The sequence below is a fragment of the Tursiops truncatus genome, chromosome 1 (assembly GCF_011762595.2).
Source record: "Tursiops truncatus isolate mTurTru1 chromosome 1, mTurTru1.mat.Y, whole genome shotgun sequence".
Taxonomy (NCBI): Eukaryota; Metazoa; Chordata; class Mammalia; order Artiodactyla; family Delphinidae; genus Tursiops; species Tursiops truncatus.
The window spans coordinates 123,905,421-123,922,618 of record NC_047034.1 but is presented as its reverse complement, the minus strand read 5'-3'; the positions used below and the strand labels follow the sequence as shown (position 1 = coordinate 123,922,618).

The window sequence follows — 17,198 nt, the reverse complement described above, 5'->3', positions numbered from 1 at the left end:
AACTGAAAATCTAAGAATTCCTCTTTTGGGTGTTTGCTAAGGATAGTAGTAAAACAGGAAGTCTGGTTGCTTCTGAGTCAAAGTCCATACACTAGATGTGAAGCCACATGCTTCTACGGTATACTGGGAAATGGTTATGTTTCAGGAAAAAGCAAAAGTTGCTTCTATATATTATGTATGTAACATTTATGTGCTTTCTTGTATGTTATGCTCTACTTATTCTACCCTACTGTATTTTCATACTTTTGACATGCAAAAAAATGTTTAAACTCTTATCACCAGATAAAAGAACAATGTTATTTCCCTCACTGCTACCCCATCATTCTGTTTGCACCTATGAAGTAGTCTATGTGTAAATAACTATCAAGTGTGTGTGTGTGTGTGTGTGTGTGTGTGTGTGTGTGTGTGTGTTTGGTATAGAACAACTAGTAAACTCATGTTTGATAAATTCTCATATGCTGATCTATGTGTATCCCTGTAAATGTAATGCAGGGTCTGCTAATGGGAAAAAATGATAACTTTGGGGTCAAGAAAAATGAGATCTAACCTCAATTCTACTAATCACTCTGTGTGTGACCTTATGCACATTACAGACTCACTAAACCTTAATTAGTTTATTAGTGAAATATAGAAAATAATATATGAATGCTTATTCATCAAGAAAAAAAGGTGATAAATTGTAAATTGTTTTGAAATTTTGCAAGGACTATACAAATAAAAGTCATTATAATCATCTTTACTTACCATATTCATTTATTAATACAGTTAATGTTTTTAAAGTATCTACTCTGAACTAGATACTAAAGTTACTGGAAATATACAGTGTTTAAAGGCTAGACATGGTCCCTGTCCTCACAGAAGTTTCAATCTAGTGAACAAGATTGATTTGAATATGTAATTAAAATGTGATCAAAGGGTATGGAAGCATATAATTGAAACATATAGAGATGAGGACATACAGAGTTGGAACATATTGAATAAAGAGAGGCTACTTTCCCTTCTAATCTATTTTTTTTTTAAAGAGCAAGGAAATGTACCCTGTGCAAAGGCAGCCCTATTTCTGAAGGCCCTAGTAGAAGAAAGATCATGTAGTCCTAGAAATGCAAAAGAAGCCATGAATAAGAAGAGCAAAGAAAACAATAAGCGTGGTACCTGGCCAGGCTGCACAGAGAGCTGGGTGTGAGTGTGGAAGACAGCAGTCAGGCCAGAGTACCATTATTTTAAGCCGCAATAAAGACTTGAGACTGTCTGGAGGGCAGAGAGGAATCATTGAAGTATTTGAAACAGGAAGGTGACATAATAATGTTTGTGTTTTTAAAGGTCACCCCAGGTTCACTGTGATGGGAGAACAATAGAGAGACAGGTACATATGCAAGAGAAAATAGTTTGAACTATGTTGTTAGGCAGTTGAAATTAATAAAAACAGACCTGAATCAGGATATGTTTAGGCTATTGAAGGATTAGGACTTGGTGATTGTTGGATGTGGGAAGTGAGGGAATGAGAGGAGTCAAGAACATTGCCAAGCTTTCCATCTTGAGAAACTAGGTGAACTGTATTGCCATTCACTGAGACTGAGAGCACAGGAGGAGGAGGAGGAGGTTTGGGCAGAACAGTAATTGCCAACACTTAGTGAATACTTAAAACTTGAAGACACAATTCTATGAGCTTGGTATGTACTCTGTTATCTTAGAGATGACTAAATTGATAGAGGTTAAATATGTGCTGAGAGTCACACAGCCAGGGAGTTGGCTTCAGTGTCCAAGGTCTTGACTACGATGATGGACTCCATACCTTTGAAGAGCATCACTTCAATTTTTAACATGTTATGTTTGAGATGCTCATAAAACACAAAGTGGAATTGATGAGGGAAATAAATTTGAGTAGAAATTTGAAAAGATTTATAGCTATCACTCATCAAAGTTAAATGAAAAGAGTTGGGAAAGGTGAGTGAGACTGTAAAGATTGAAAGGGAGAGAGCGTACAATTAGAAGGGCAACAAGCCTAGCCAGGGAATAACTCTCTAATACTATAAATGTCAATATTTGGTAGAGAAGATGGATCTTCTTAAAAGATTGAAATTGAGGAACCAAAGTGGAAGGATAAATGTCAGAAGATTGTGAAGTCAGGGGAGCCAAAGGAAGAGAGTGTTTCTGAAAGAAAAATATAATTCTCTGTCCAATGCTCCTAATAGGTCAAGTAAGAAGGGATTAAAAGTATGAAAGGGCTTAAAGGAAAACTTTCTTTTAAACATGGAAGTTAATCTCCCACCTTCCTTATTGACCTATACTTACAACCAAAATTGCACTAAACTAAAAGAAATTTTAAAATGCATATACTCACAAGGAGAGTGAAAATTGAAAAGAAGACACTAGGAGATAAGAGATTTCAACAAATTTTAAGAAGACAGGGAAAGAAGATGTAGTTTATATTCACGTATATAAAAAGTACATTGTCAGTTACATTATAGAGCACCCACAAAGGGTTGTAGAAATTGATTTGCTTCATAGTCCTCCTTAGAGTCTTGGAGACAACAGGTACCAGACAAAGAACTGAGGAGACTTAGTACTGAAAATAGAAAAATCGACTTAAATCCTTATTTACAAAACTGCATAGCTCTTCCCAGTGAATTTAAGGTCTTTCTTCATCACCAAAGAATTCAGAGACGAAGTGATAGGTAAGAATCAGATTTATTTAGATAGAAACACACTCCACAGACAGAGTGTGAGCAATCTTGGAAGGCAAGAGGCAAGAGGCCTCGAAATATGGCATGGTTAGTTTTTATGGGCTGCATATTTCAGAAGCTAATGAGTGGGAGGATTATTCCAATTATTTTGGGGAATGGGCAGAGATTTCCAGGAATTCGGCTACCACCCACTTTTTGGCCTTTTATGGTCAGCCTTGAAACTGTCATGGCACCTGTGGGAGTGTCATTTAGCATGCTAATGTATTACAATATGTGAGTAATTATGCTCAAGGTCCACTGGAAGTTGAATCTTCCGCCATCTTGTACCTAGTTGGTTCTCACTAGTTTTCATCATGTACTATGGCTATGTCATTCTTTTAAAGGTTGTGCCCTGCCTCCTTCCCTCCTGTTTCATAGCTATGCCTCAGGCTGAAGACCAGAATATTCTTTGGCTTGCTGCCAGTCATCCTGCAGTGATACCTATTATGCATACAAAGCTTCCAATTAGTTCTTTAGAGAGTCACTCTTCAATATTGAAGGACAGCCAGGGATCACCAGATATTTGTGGAAGACCCCTATCATGAAAAATAAAGATGAAACGAAACAAACAGAAAATGGAACTCAGAAAAAAATGCAGAGCAGGGGGAAAAGGCAAAAAAAAAGTCTATAGCTAGTATCTTCTTAGAGAAATGAAATGATATAGCGCCCTGAAATACAATCATGATACTGTTAAAAAGGAACATGCATTTAGGAAGCAACAACTAATTTTTGGACAATAAAAATATGTTATCTAATAAAAGATAATACAGGAGATGTATTTAGAAGATGAAGTTGAGAAAATCTTCCAGAAAATAAAATAAAAAAACAAAGACATGGAAATTACAAGAGAAAAAATAATTAAATTACTAGACATTTCCTACATTCAACTAATCAGGATTACAGAAAAAGAAAATAGAAACAATGAAGAGCAGGAGGAAATCATCAATTAAATAATAACAGAAAATTTAACATAATTTAACAATAAATGCTTCCAACGTGAAAGGGCCCATTTAGTACCCAGTACAATGGATAAAAACACATCAAAGTACATTGTCATGAAATTTCAGAAGACTAAGAATAAAAGTTCTAAAATATTTTGGGAGAGGGGAAGGTGGGCGTAAAACAGGATTTTGAATAGTAATAGAGCTGGATTTCCTGACAGCAACCTTAAAAGCTAGAAAATAATACTTTAAAAATGCCTTCGAATTTATAAAGAAAATTATTTCTGACCTAGAAGTATATATCCAGCCAAACTTTCAATTGTTTGTGGGTGAAATGAAATCATGTTTGTATATGCAGAGGTCTCAAAAATGTTCCTACAGTAGATTCTTTCTCAGTAAGTTACTGGATGTTATATTTCACCATTGGATGTTATAGTCCAATAAGTCTAGAAAGAAAAGACATGGGGTTCAGGAAGTAGGAATAAAATGGAAGGAAATATAAAATTCACAGAATGACAGTGAAGAGAAATTCCAGGATCACACACACACACACACATCAGGTCTAGAAAAGTAAAGTGACCACTCCAGACTGAAGCAGGAAGATATAGTGCTCCTAAAAGATTATTCCAGGGGGAAATAAGACAGATTACATGTTTTTCACTATATCAAGAGAAGAAGAGATAGGAAATTGAATTAATGAAAGACACATAGGGCTTCCCTGGTGGCGCAGTGGTTGAGAGTCTGCCTGCCAATGCAGGGGACACAGGTTCGAGCCCTGGTCTGGGAAGATCCCACATGCCGTGGAGCAACTAGGCCTGTGAGCCACAGCTACTGAGCCTGCGTGTCTGGAGGTTGTGCTCCGCAAGAGAGCCCGCGACAGTGAGAGGCCCACGCACCGTGATGAAGAGTGGCCCCCACTCGCCGCAACTAGAGAAAGCCCTCACACAGAAACGAAGACCCAACACAGTCAAAAATAGATAAATAAATAAATAAATAAAATTAAAAAAAAAAAAAAAGACACATAGACAAACCAAAGAAAAAAAAGCAATTTTTAAAGAATAAGATGCAGAAGAAATAAAATGTGACTGAATTACAGTGATATTTATAGCTATAATAAAATAAGTACTATTAATTTAAAACAAAATTGCTATATATATTTTGGTTGGTTAGAAGTTCATTGAAACTTTGTTAGAAGAAAGGTAAACTACCTAGATATCTGCAAGGGAAAAATTAATGGAGTAGCACTACAATCAAGTTACTTAGAAATTTAAGATGGAAAAAAAGTTGAAAGCTATAACGTGTAGGGAGCATAAATCAGGAATGGAAGGAGTTCCGATTGAGAGATAGTCCATGAATCAGATACCAAAGTCATCAATGGGTTCTAGAGGTGGTAATGAATGATATGAAAAAGAGTAGAAAGATGTTACTACCAGGTAATGAGACCATCAGAGGAGCAGGACATTTTTTAGGATGAGAGAAGATTAATAATTTTTAGAGAGAAAGGGAGGATATCAATTCCACTTTCCAACCTTGAAGTGTGTTTAAGGTATGAGAAAATCAGCATGCTCCACTTTTAAAGGCTGTAAGTGAACCATGTTTTAGTTGAGACTATGAAGGGGAGGAAGCCTTCAGTGGAGAGGATCAATGAAGTTATTGATCATGACATAAGGCACAATTTCAGAGTTTAGTGGGATTGAAGGAAAGAGAAGTTGGGTCAGGGGGAAAGCTCAGCACATTGTAATAATGAGACAAGGGACCGAAAAAAGGACCAGAAGAGCCTACATTTTTGATCAACAAAAGGGAAAGCAGTCCTAAGTGAATTAAATTGCAAAAGTCTTAGTGGACAGTGGATTCTCTGGCCAAATGGTTCAGGTCCAGGCCTGGATATTCTCTTTTTTCTCTTCATTATAAAAAATTTGCAATTGCAGCAACAGATGGGTATCAAGAAATAGCTACAAGGTTCAGCACAAAAGGGTGAGTGCAAGGAACTGGGCAAAAACAAAATATGAACAATTGATTCCTCACCTGTGAGTCATAGAGACAGACAGGATACACACCTTGAGTCAGCTTGACGGCATCACAGCTGGGTAGTCAATGTGGCTACTAGTGATAAATTAAAAACCTGGGAATTTTTCAAGACTTCTCCCTCTCTCCACAGCACCCCTTCCACCTCTCATCTAATCCATTACCCACACTTTGGATTCTGCTTCTTAAATACCTTTCCAGTCTATCACTTCTCCCCATCCTTACTGCCACTATCATAGCCTGAGCCATCATCACTTACCTTTACAACTGCAATAACCTCAACAAATATGAACTAGGTACCTAATATATGTCATATATTTACTAGATGCATTTACTGGCTGCTTGATATGTGCTAGATCCCATGTAGAGATCAACCTACAATCAGGGCTTTCAAGGAAAGTCGAGTAAAATAAAAGTTACAAAACCTTGTGATTCAAGCTCCCAGAAATGAGAAGTGTAGGAGTTCAAGAGATAGAAAGTAATGGAGAGGAAAGACCATCTTTTTTTAATGTTTTTAGTTAAACCTTCTAAAGATTACTATGTTCTTATAACCTTCTATAAGAGCTGACTCATGAACCTGTCCCAAAATATAATTTTATTAATTTCATAAGTAAAAGGAGGAATAAAAATGGCTTTGGGCTGCACTTTCAACATCTCTCAAGCATATTGTATTCATTTGCCTCCAAATTTGATTTAATCTAAGCCATTTCAAAACAAAATGCTATATTATCTTTGTGAACTATCACTACTTTCTGTTTCAGAAATAAGTTTATGCTGATAAGTAAAAATAAATCAATGAATAAAATGCGAGTTTCAAATTGATGCTCATTCAGTACTATTTCTGCAGATGGCAAACTGTGTACTGTTATTGTGAATTCAAAGATGAATAAGACAAGATCCTCTCCTTCAAGAACTCACCCAGTACACAAGGAAATAGTACACATAATTAGGAAGCAATGTGATTAGTGCCCTGGGAGCTCAGAGGAAGACACTATTCATTTATCCTGGGGAGACATTCACAGAGATAGTGACATTTTAGTTAGAATGAGAAATTTTTCAAGCAAATTATCAGTATCTGTTGGTGGTTGGGGAGAGAGTCCCAAATGTATCCATCTATTCATTCATGAACTGATTTGTTCATTTTACATTTGTTATTGAATATCTACTATATGTCAAGAACCAATACAAATGTAAAAATGAACAAAACACAGTTACTACCCTCAATAGCCTTGCAGTCTAGGGAAAGAATGACATGAAAAACAGTAACTTTAATAAAGTGTTATAGATGCCATGATATCAATTTTGTGCAAGATTTCATGACATTTGGTCATTTTAACCTAGAGAAAGACATGCCAGGATGTCAGAAATTTCTGCCATGATTGTTCTGTCCCATTAAAATAAAAGGATCCATAGGAACAGATTCTTATCCTGAAGCGAATAACTGTATCTCCAATAGGAGCTTTGTTCAGTTCATCTCTATCCCCAGTACCTAGTTCAATGCTTGGAACATATTAGTTATTTAATAAATTATTATTTTTATTTTTATTTTTTTTTGCTGTACGTGGGCCTCTCACTGTTGTGGCCTCTCCCATTGCGGAGCACAGGCTCAGGACGCGCAGGCTCAGCAGCCATGGCTCACGGGCCCAGCCGCTCCACAGCATGTGGGATCTTCCTGGACCGGGACACAAACCCGTGTCCCCTGCATCGGCAGGCAGACTCTCAACCACTGCGCCACCAGGGAAGCCCAATAAATAATTATTGATTAATGGAATAAATTTGAGTCAAAAAGAGGATATCATAAACCTTATGGGTAAAACTTGACTATTTTGCAGAAATGAGAGAAATGTGTTTTTCTCCAACAAATTCTGGAGGTTTCTGTTCTGCACTGCAATTTGTATAAAATTTAAAAAAAAACATATTATAGTTCCATGTTTCAAGTGTGAATGTAAGCATTGTGCTAAGTCAGGATTGTATTCTGGCCCAGTTCTGCCATTCCAAAACTGTGTGATAATGGGATTCTGACCCTTTCTGAATCCATTTCTTTATTTGTTAAATGGGAATAAGAACATGTCTTTACATACCTTGGAGAGCTGTTTAAGGATTAAATGATCTATTGCATGTGCATGTCTTATGTAAACTTCTTTAAGGCATTATATAATTATAAAATATACAACATAAGTAAATTTCTAAGCTTTAAATATTATAAGAATGCCTTCCAAAGGCAGGTAGTTAAGCAGTTGTTTTTTTTTCTGTTTTTCTCTAGTGCAGTGCCTGGAGATGACCACCAAGCGGAAAATCATCGGCCGTCTGGTGCCGTGCCGATGTTTCCGAGGTGAAGAAGAAATCATCTCAGTTTTAGATTACTCCCACTGCAGCCTTCAGCAGGTGCCAAAGGAGGTCTTTAACTTTGAACGGACATTAGAGGAACTTTACCTAGATGCCAATCAAATTGAAGAGCTACCAAAGGTAATTTTTGATAACCTAAAATATGTACTTCAAATGAGTATTTCATAACTCCAGAGACTTGACATAATGATAATGCTAACTACAGCCTTCTATCTAGGTAATTGACAAATCATTCAAATTAATATAACTTTTCCCAATATTCTCATTACCTTTTAATGTGACTCCATTTGCAACTTCATGTAAGATGCCAATAACCAATTGAACTCCATTGAAATCATCATTTTATGTAATATGCCTTTTTATTTTAACTGAAGATGATCTCCAAGAAAATAACAGGTTGGTAGGTTGAGATCAATAGCTTATGTTTAGAAAAGAAAGGGAAAATATGGTACTCTTTATTCCAGAACTGAAAATTTGTATGTTGTATGTTAAGGTGACATTGTTTTAAAGCCTTGAATTATGTTACAAGTCTAAGAAATGCTTTTACATACATACACACACACACACACACACACACACACACACACACACACAAAGAGTCAAGTATACTATTATGAAAAACATGCTGTTATTTCTAGAATTTGAAATTTTTGGTTATTACAAACATCACTGAATTTATATGGCATACAACTTATACATATAGTGTAGCTAAAATTTTTTAACTAATGTCAAACTTTACACACACATACATACGCACTGCCATTATGATCTTGTGCTAGGCAAAGAAAATGTCTCCTATGACCAGAAAACACTGGAGAGATTAGTTACAGCAGACTAAGGCCACACAGCAGAAGGTTCAAAATCTAAATCATTGGATCCTATTGTTCACCTAAATAAGTGACTCAGGTTAAGTAGCTGGAATGGCATTCACCCGTGAAGAACTTAATGGCTAAGAGGGGGAAAATATCATGCAATACATTTCCATTGCTTATGCTAAAAAAAATGCATGTTACATATCCAAGAACCAGAAAAAAAAATGTCCCATCATAAAAACTAAGTTAATATCAAAAGCAGAGTAAAATGCTCTGATCAAAAGGATTTTTGAATGATTGTTTTCATTTAGGATAATGGATTACAGTGTTTATATAACACTTCAGAGACAGGAACTATTTAATGTGTACTTCAAAACCAATATCCTTCATTTTTGACCACCTGTGTGTATGGTGTCATCTTGAATCTTTGCCCAGGAGGGCTGAATCAGACCTAAAACATTTTGGCCATATGGATTAACATCCAGATTGCACATAAGTGGAGGCTGGACTGAAATGGGCTGTGGCTTCCACCAGGCTATGAACTACTTGAGGGTAGAGGGAAAGATCTTATTCATCTTAGATGAATCTTTCATTCTTCATCCTTGCCTCCCTGTACAGGAGGATACATGGTGACCTTCACATAATGGATACTCAATCTATGTGTTGTTGCTGCTAGATGAAACAATGCAGAGAACTTCATGTACTATAGGACTTGATTAGTAAGACTATATAAAGTTAAGCAATTCATAAATGTGGCATTTAGCTCTAATTTAAGAAATTAAGCACAAAGTTTTGTTTTTTTTAGGTCAGGTCAATCTAGAATTGCCAGATGAAATAAAGGACATCCAGTAGAGTTTAACTTTTAAACTAAAACACAGGCCATTTTTCAGTATAATTCTATCCCAAATATTGCATTGGGTATACTTATACTAAAACACAAAACAGTTTGTTATTTCTTTGAAATTAAAATTTAACTGGGCATTTTATACTTTTATTTACTAAATCTGGCAGCCCTAGGGCAATCCAGCCATTTAAAATCTTTTTCTAGATGCATGCAACAGAGTCTGTAAGACAAATAGTAAAAATATGGTTAATTAATCAAGTACATACTCATTTAATATCTACTCTGCTACACAGTATTTGAAGCTTTAGGGGGGCTATAATAGAAATAAATCTCAACCCTTGTTCTCAAGGATCTGACAACCTAATCACAGAGAAAACTGAAGCGTTAGAGGTGAATACACAATAAAGTATAATCAGGGCCAAAGAACCAAATCCTGTGGTAGAGCTTGTGTATAGAGAAGAGTTCCATTCTTCGAGGGGATGGGGAAGGGCCTGACCAAAAAGCACAGATGCAAAAACTAAGATGGAATATATGTAGAGGGAGAGGAGAGGAGCAGCAAAGCTGTGAAGAGTCTGCAGCTGCAGGTGCAAGTGGGCAAGTGCTGACATATGTAGGTAGAGTAGGGAGAGCAGAGGGAACCCAGATTATGAAAGGTCTTGAGAGTTACACAGCATTGTTTGACTTGATGCATCAGGCAGAAAATGCCATTGGAGAGTTTTACATATCAAGTCAGTCACTAGGGGCTTAATGAAGAGAGCTTGGATTAACAATAAATAAAAATAATACAAGTGAATCAAGGATTTGATAACACTTTTGCAATGTATTAGAATTCAGGAGAAATGGTTATCTTTTGTTATTGGTATGATTTATGTATTTCAAAGACCTTTCACATAATCTCTCAAGGTTTCTTTGACTCCCAAAGTTCAATATTATTAGTTTCCTAAAACAGCCCTGTAAGTTCCTTTTTTCTAAAGTATCTGATATTGAGATATGATCTAAATTATCTGACTTGAGATTTGATTACAATAATACATGGATATATTTGTGCATTATTAGAAAAATAGGTAAATTAAGAAACAAAAGGACTGACATATCAATTAGGGCTCATTATATGTGTTTCAAGTAATACAAAAACCAATCCAAACTGATTTAAACAAGAAATAGGCTTGATTGGCTCACATAAGTGGAAAATGCATCTCAGAACAAGCTCCAGACTTGGTATGTTTCTATTTGCTTTGTGTGGGATCAGCTTTATTCTGAGGCTGGCTTTCCCTCATGGGGCAGAATGGCTAGAACTGTTCTAGTGTTCACATCCACAGCATCCCAAATTAGAAATTTTTGGCCTCTGAAAACTTTTTCTTTTTCTGAGAAGGACGAGAAGTGTCTCCCCCAGAATTCTTCAGTTAACTTGTCCTTAGGTCTCATTGACCTTAATTGTGTCACATGTTCGTTGTTGATCCAGTCCATTTGCTATGGGATCCACCATGTCAAGAAAAATGAAATTACTCTAATTGGGTTAAACAATGATGGGCCACCTCTGTAGAGTTGTGCTTACTGGCAGCAACACAAGGAAATGAGGTGGAAGAACTGTTGGAGAGATTACCACAATGTACACTACAAACAAAATGCTATAAAATCGCTGTTTTGCGAGGAAAAGTTCCTCTTAATCAAAGTTTGTAAGGACTTGTAGGCAAAGTATTGAGCCCTTAGGGGATTTAAACCTTTCAAAGTTAGATTAAATGAAGTATTTTTTGTCTGCCATCTTATTTTACTGTTTTCTTGGTATTATTTTGATGTTATTACCATTGTGATTTGAGATTTATTGAGTAATGAGATAACTATTTGTATTCTTAATATTATATTACGGCAAGAATTACCTTTTATACATTTTAAAAATTATTTTCATTCAGATATTTTATACTGAGAATGTTCTAGCTGGCCAAGAGTCTGTACTGTACATTCTTATAAAGCAGGTAGGGAACAGAGTCAAGGTTAATGGCATTAGGAAAAGAATGTCAAGAGTGTGTCAGAAAAGATGCAAAAAATAGATATGAAAGAACAGGTAGTGTTTTGATTAGGAATAGTTCAATCTGTGCTGCTTAATTTTTTGTAGTGAAAGGTAAAAATACAAAATAGCATGCCTTTCACACAGTGATAGAAACCCACACAGCTTATAATTTAGTACTTCTTTGCTTGTTATTTGGAACTGGAAACTTAAAATTATAGACAGAGTAAGAGACGATCACATATGTATATTATATATGAAGTAATAGAGTGGGAAGACAAATGTGAAAAAAAAGAGCAATAAAGAGAAAACCTACAGAGAAACTTCTTGAAACTGAAGAGGAACTTTAAAAAAGATTAAAGAAATAATTTTGGTAAAGTCAATATGTGACGAAAATTGAAAGACACAGAGTGAAATTGGTAGAAGAGGTTAATTTATCCATGTATAAAAGAGAACGGGACTAAATCTGCAGTACTGTACTTACAAAGTTTTCCCCATATAAACTACCCAGAAGTATTTTAGAGATTAAGAATTTAGGATTTGGACTCAGACAAACCTGGGATTAGATCCTAGCACTGCTAATTGGTTGGGAAGGTATTTTATTTTCTGAAAGCCTCAGTTTCTTCAGAAACTGGGAGAAACTGTTTAGCTGGGAAAATAATATCATCAACTCCTGGGATTATACAGATAGATAGATACATACATACACACATACATACATACATAGGTAGATACATAGGAGGGTAGGGTACTTGGTGTGATAATGTTTGTGGAGTACCTGGAATAGAAAAAAATCAATAATTGGTATTTATCATTCTCCTCCCATAGATAAAGGAAATTTTCCATGTTAATTACCCTGGGTACAATAGTAAGATTTTGTAACATTTCAAGATAGTTCTGGGTATTGACTCTCTCAAAAAATGTTGTGGCATGATGTCATTTCTAACTGAAATCTCCAAAGACAGCTTCTAGAAAAACAATCCTCTTCCCATGTTGGGTGATAGGTTATTGACCCAAATAGCTACACCTGCACATTTGTGAGGGCTAATACCACCACTTCCCCAGAGAATTTCCTTGAGTCACAGAATCACGTTATGTCATTTTTGAGTAAATGCAACTTTGGAAGTTATTTTATTTAAGCCCTCAATTATTATAATAAGCAAATCAAGGCCAGAAAAGTTAATTAACTTATCTTAGGCCACATGGGATATTAAATTCCTATCCAAAACTAAAACCAAAGACTATGTGTTAGTTAGGATAGAAGAGATTATGCTACGGTAACAAGTCAAAATGTATCTCTAAAGTTTGGCTTTGTGCCCCATGAGTGTTGCCAGGGACCACTGCTTTCCAAGAACCTATAGCTAGTAACTAGTCCAACTGTGCCCCCAGTGCAGAAATGTCTACCTCTTATTTCTATTATAATAGTCATCCAACCTCTTCATGAACCTTTCTATTATGGAAGAAGTCACTCAATTAAGAAGTAGACCATTGTATTATTGGAAAGTTCTGATTGTTAGAAAGTTCTGCAGTATATTAATGGTGTAGATCCATTCACCTATCTATCCATCTAAAACTTGGCTGGGCACTCAGAGTGCTACTAAGATTATTAAGGCCTGCCTTCCCTGGATGAGGAATTATGCTTCTGGCATTACTGCCTTGATCCTTAAAATATTTTAAAGGAATTCATAGAGTCCCTTAGAGTTCTGTTTTGCCTTAGAGTTCTGTTTTCCAAGACAAGTTTCCAAGTTCCTTAGACCGCTTTTCAAGGACATGCTTCCCAGATGCTTCATCATCTTAACAATATTACGTCTAGTGTAGAATATTGTCAGTGAGCTAAGAGATGCTAGAAAAAACAAGCACCTCCATATCGGCAGTTGCTTCTTCTGGGAAGAAAACAGACATTGAGAAGCCAGGTGCCAGGCAAGGGCTACCGAAAAACACTTGCATGGTGCTCACGATTCTGTGTTGACCACTCATGCAGGGCTGTATAGCTAAGACATTGATCATCCACTATAAAACAGAGAAAACTTTATCAAAGAGGGATATTTTAGACTGGTGAAAATTTTGTCATGGCTTGGATCCAGTCATTGGCCATGAAATGGAAGAAATCCCCACGGACTTTTAAGAAAATAAATAAGCAACAAAAATGTACCTGAATCATTTGCCAGCATCCAGCAGGTAAAATAGAGCTCCAAGTTAATGACCAATGAACGGGTTCTGACAACTATGTTGGAGTTGTTTGTACCGAGCCTATACATAAAAGCCAAGCAAGCTCTCCACTCAGAGATTTGGTCCCCACTCTTTCCTCTGCTAGTGCTCTTCCACATGGCCTGCTGCTTCATTTCCTTCAGGTCTTTGCTCAAGTATCACCTTCCTAGAGAAGCTTTACCCATTATCTTACACAAAATAACAATGCCCACCACTGTCACTCACTTCCCCAACAAAACTTTAGGCTCAATTATATCTCTAGAAGATTTCGAGTACAATTCAATAGTGTTAACCAGTAGTAAGATACTGCGAAATAAGTTTTCATTGTTATAAAACATCGGCATAACTCCCTCTGAAACAGTGTGTATTATTTTGCAGAGTAAGACCTCTGACAGTGGCCAGAGGTAGGGAAGGACAGGAAATGTGGGCACATATCTGCAGAGAACAGAGAAAATCAAACTCTCTCATTTAATTTGTTTTTTTTTTCCTTTTCTTAACTTTTGATGCTGATTCTTGGGGTTGAAGTGAGGTGAGATAATTTTTGTGGCTCCTCCATAATCCACTACTTAATATAGTACACTCTGCATTTTTTCTTACTCCCAAACTCTAAGTACTTTATCCATATAAAATAGAGCTTCGACATAATATTTTCCCAAGTTAAGAAATGTGCTCTTTGACTCTAGAAGCAGTCAAAGGAGGGATGTCAAAGAATATACTTTTACATGATGGTAGTAGAGGGTGAAAAAAGCCCTCTAAAATTCCTTTCACAATTAACATTTTGTGATTCACTCATCTGAGATTCATTTTAAATAGATAAAAATGATGAACAATATAAGGAAGTATTCTGACAAACAGAGTAGTGACTGTAGTTACTGGTTATTATCACAGAAGTACTACAGTAAATGTAAATTCTGAAGAGAGAAGACCTAGGTTTAACACAAGTTCTGAAATGAGCTCATCACGTGACTTTAGACATCTTACTTAACCCCTTTGAACCTTAGTTTCCTCTTCTGCATTAGATGCTAACAAATTTATTTCTGCCCATCTCCTAGGATCGCCATGAGCACCAAATAATATAAAGTACATGAAAGCCCTATAAAAACGGCAAAGTGATATATAACTCTTGAGCTAAGAGAAATAGTTTATTTTGATAAGAAAGGGCATATGTTTAATGAAGTTGATTGGCTTCTTTAACATAAATTTAGACAAATACAGTACTACAATAACAAGAAAATGTTAATTGGTCAACAAATGGCTATGATTTACTATTTAATATGGATTTACAGTTGTGTCAGTTTTTTATTTTATTTTATTTATTTTTTTATTATAGGCCATAAAAAGGTATGGTAAAGATGAACATTTATTCAAAATATATCTCAGGCTCAAAATCAATAGGAGCCTGAAGACCTTTACATGAAAAAAAAGGGTAGAAACCAAGAGAGCTCTGAGTTGCTGCACAGAATTCACAGCACAATGACAGTACGGACCACACACTGCTGCTCTTGTGAGGAGTGTACCTCCAAACACCCCCATGTAACCATGACATTTATTCAAGATTCAAATTCCAGATGCCTCCCAAAATATTATTATACAATTAAGGATGCTCTTAAAAAGAAGGTTGATGTTCTAATGGAAAAAGGGAAATGGATTCCAGATAAGCCAAAAAAAACCAAAGTGTCCTCCAGTATTCTACACATCATATATCTGCAATTTTATTGATTCTTTCTTCTTTTAATTCACTGATGTCTGATACTTAGAATTTGGGAGCCTGAAGCCATGTTTTTCTTACACCTTTAAATAAAATTGTTTGAAATCAAGGGCACTTGCTTATTTTGTGAGAAGTCTAATGACATCAAAGGAGCCAGAGAAGAAATGTTTTAGGGGGACAAATTCTGAGTTGCTTGTTGGTAATTATGATTTGTTTATCAAAGCTTGAATGATCATTGATTATTTTTTTCTTCTACTCAAGAGGAATCTTTCAAAGTAAAAGAAACTACTTGAATCACTATAGTTGCTGATTAAACAATTGTCATGTGTAAAAAATATGAAAAGATTTGCTCTAGATTAAACATGGGCTAAATTTTCAAATGCAGAATATAAAAGCTGCCACTTCTTTAATAAAGTTGCCTCATTTTTAAAAACAAATTTCACATTAACAGGTAATTCCTTAAGTGTTTGTCTTGTAGAAACATAGAATTGTCTATAACCATGAAATGTTACGTAAGTAGCTCCACATATAGCTATGGAGGGCTCTCTGAAGATCCAATAAAGGTGAAAAGAATGGCCTTTTCCAACTCTCTTACTCCCTCAAAGGTGTTCAGTGTGCATAGTGTGAATTTACTTTGTCCTCCAGCACCAAAGGTATAGAATTCATCTGAATATGAAAAAAACCATGTCCAAAATAAAATTGTCACGTGAGTGATGCATAAATAATAAAAATCTAACTGTTTAATCTCTTGCCTGGAACGTCTTTATCCAAATCTGTTCTTTTATTGCAATCATTTTGGCATTCAAATGTGTAGGTTTGTTTTTTTTTTCAATAAATAATGTAGATGGACTCTCTAGGGGCCCAAAGGAAAGTAAGATGTAGGACAAATTTATAAAAAACATTGTTTATATGTGGAAAACTTTAGATATTTTTTTCTTACTCAGATTTCTATTTTTGTTTACAATGTTTTATTGTTTCAAAAGTTGATAGTACCAACAACTCTTTATTATGTGTGTCAGTGAGAAACTGGGACTTCTGTAGTAGCCCAGTCAGTTTTTGAACTGGTTTATCTTCCAACTAAAGACTTACTCATCCCATCATTTATTGCTAACCTTTACCCAAATATCAAATCTCACTGAAATTTCAATGAGAATGAAACTCATTTGCTGATTTTTACTGCCAGTTTTTTGGAAATTATATAGAAAACAAATTTTAGGTAAAATATATCCATTGATTTGTTCATTCATTCAGCAAACCTTTCCTGAGTATCAAATATGTGTAGACAACTCTTCTAGAGCTGGAGATACATTATTGAGCAAGACCAACAACTTCCTGTTCTCACAAAAGTTACATTCCTGCAAAGAAGGAATGAAAATAATATTTAAGAGAAAATGTTAGATAATGGCAAGTATCATGATGAAATTAAAGCAAGGAAATTGCTGAGAGACTGCTTTAGGTTGAGAGGACAGTAGATGCCTCTCTAAGGAGTGACCCTTTATGTTGTGCTTTGGATGACAGGGGGAGTGAACCATGCAGATCTGAGAAAGAGCATTCCAGGCAGAGGAAATACTCTAGGGTAGGAATAT

General features: G+C 35.7%; 1 protein-coding gene across 2 annotated transcripts in view; it reads left to right on the top strand.

Annotated features, from left to right (window-relative positions):
* LRRC7 (leucine rich repeat containing 7) overlaps positions 1-17,198 on the top strand; it is a 497,118-nt gene that overhangs the window by 180,566 nt on the left and 299,354 nt on the right. For both annotated transcript variants that reach the window (XM_033865102.2, XM_073788430.1), the window contains exon 3: positions 7,953-8,155. In XM_033865102.2, the coding sequence (XP_033720993.2) occupies positions 7,953-8,155 (203 nt within the window). The remainder of the gene's footprint in view (positions 1-7,952; positions 8,156-17,198) is intronic.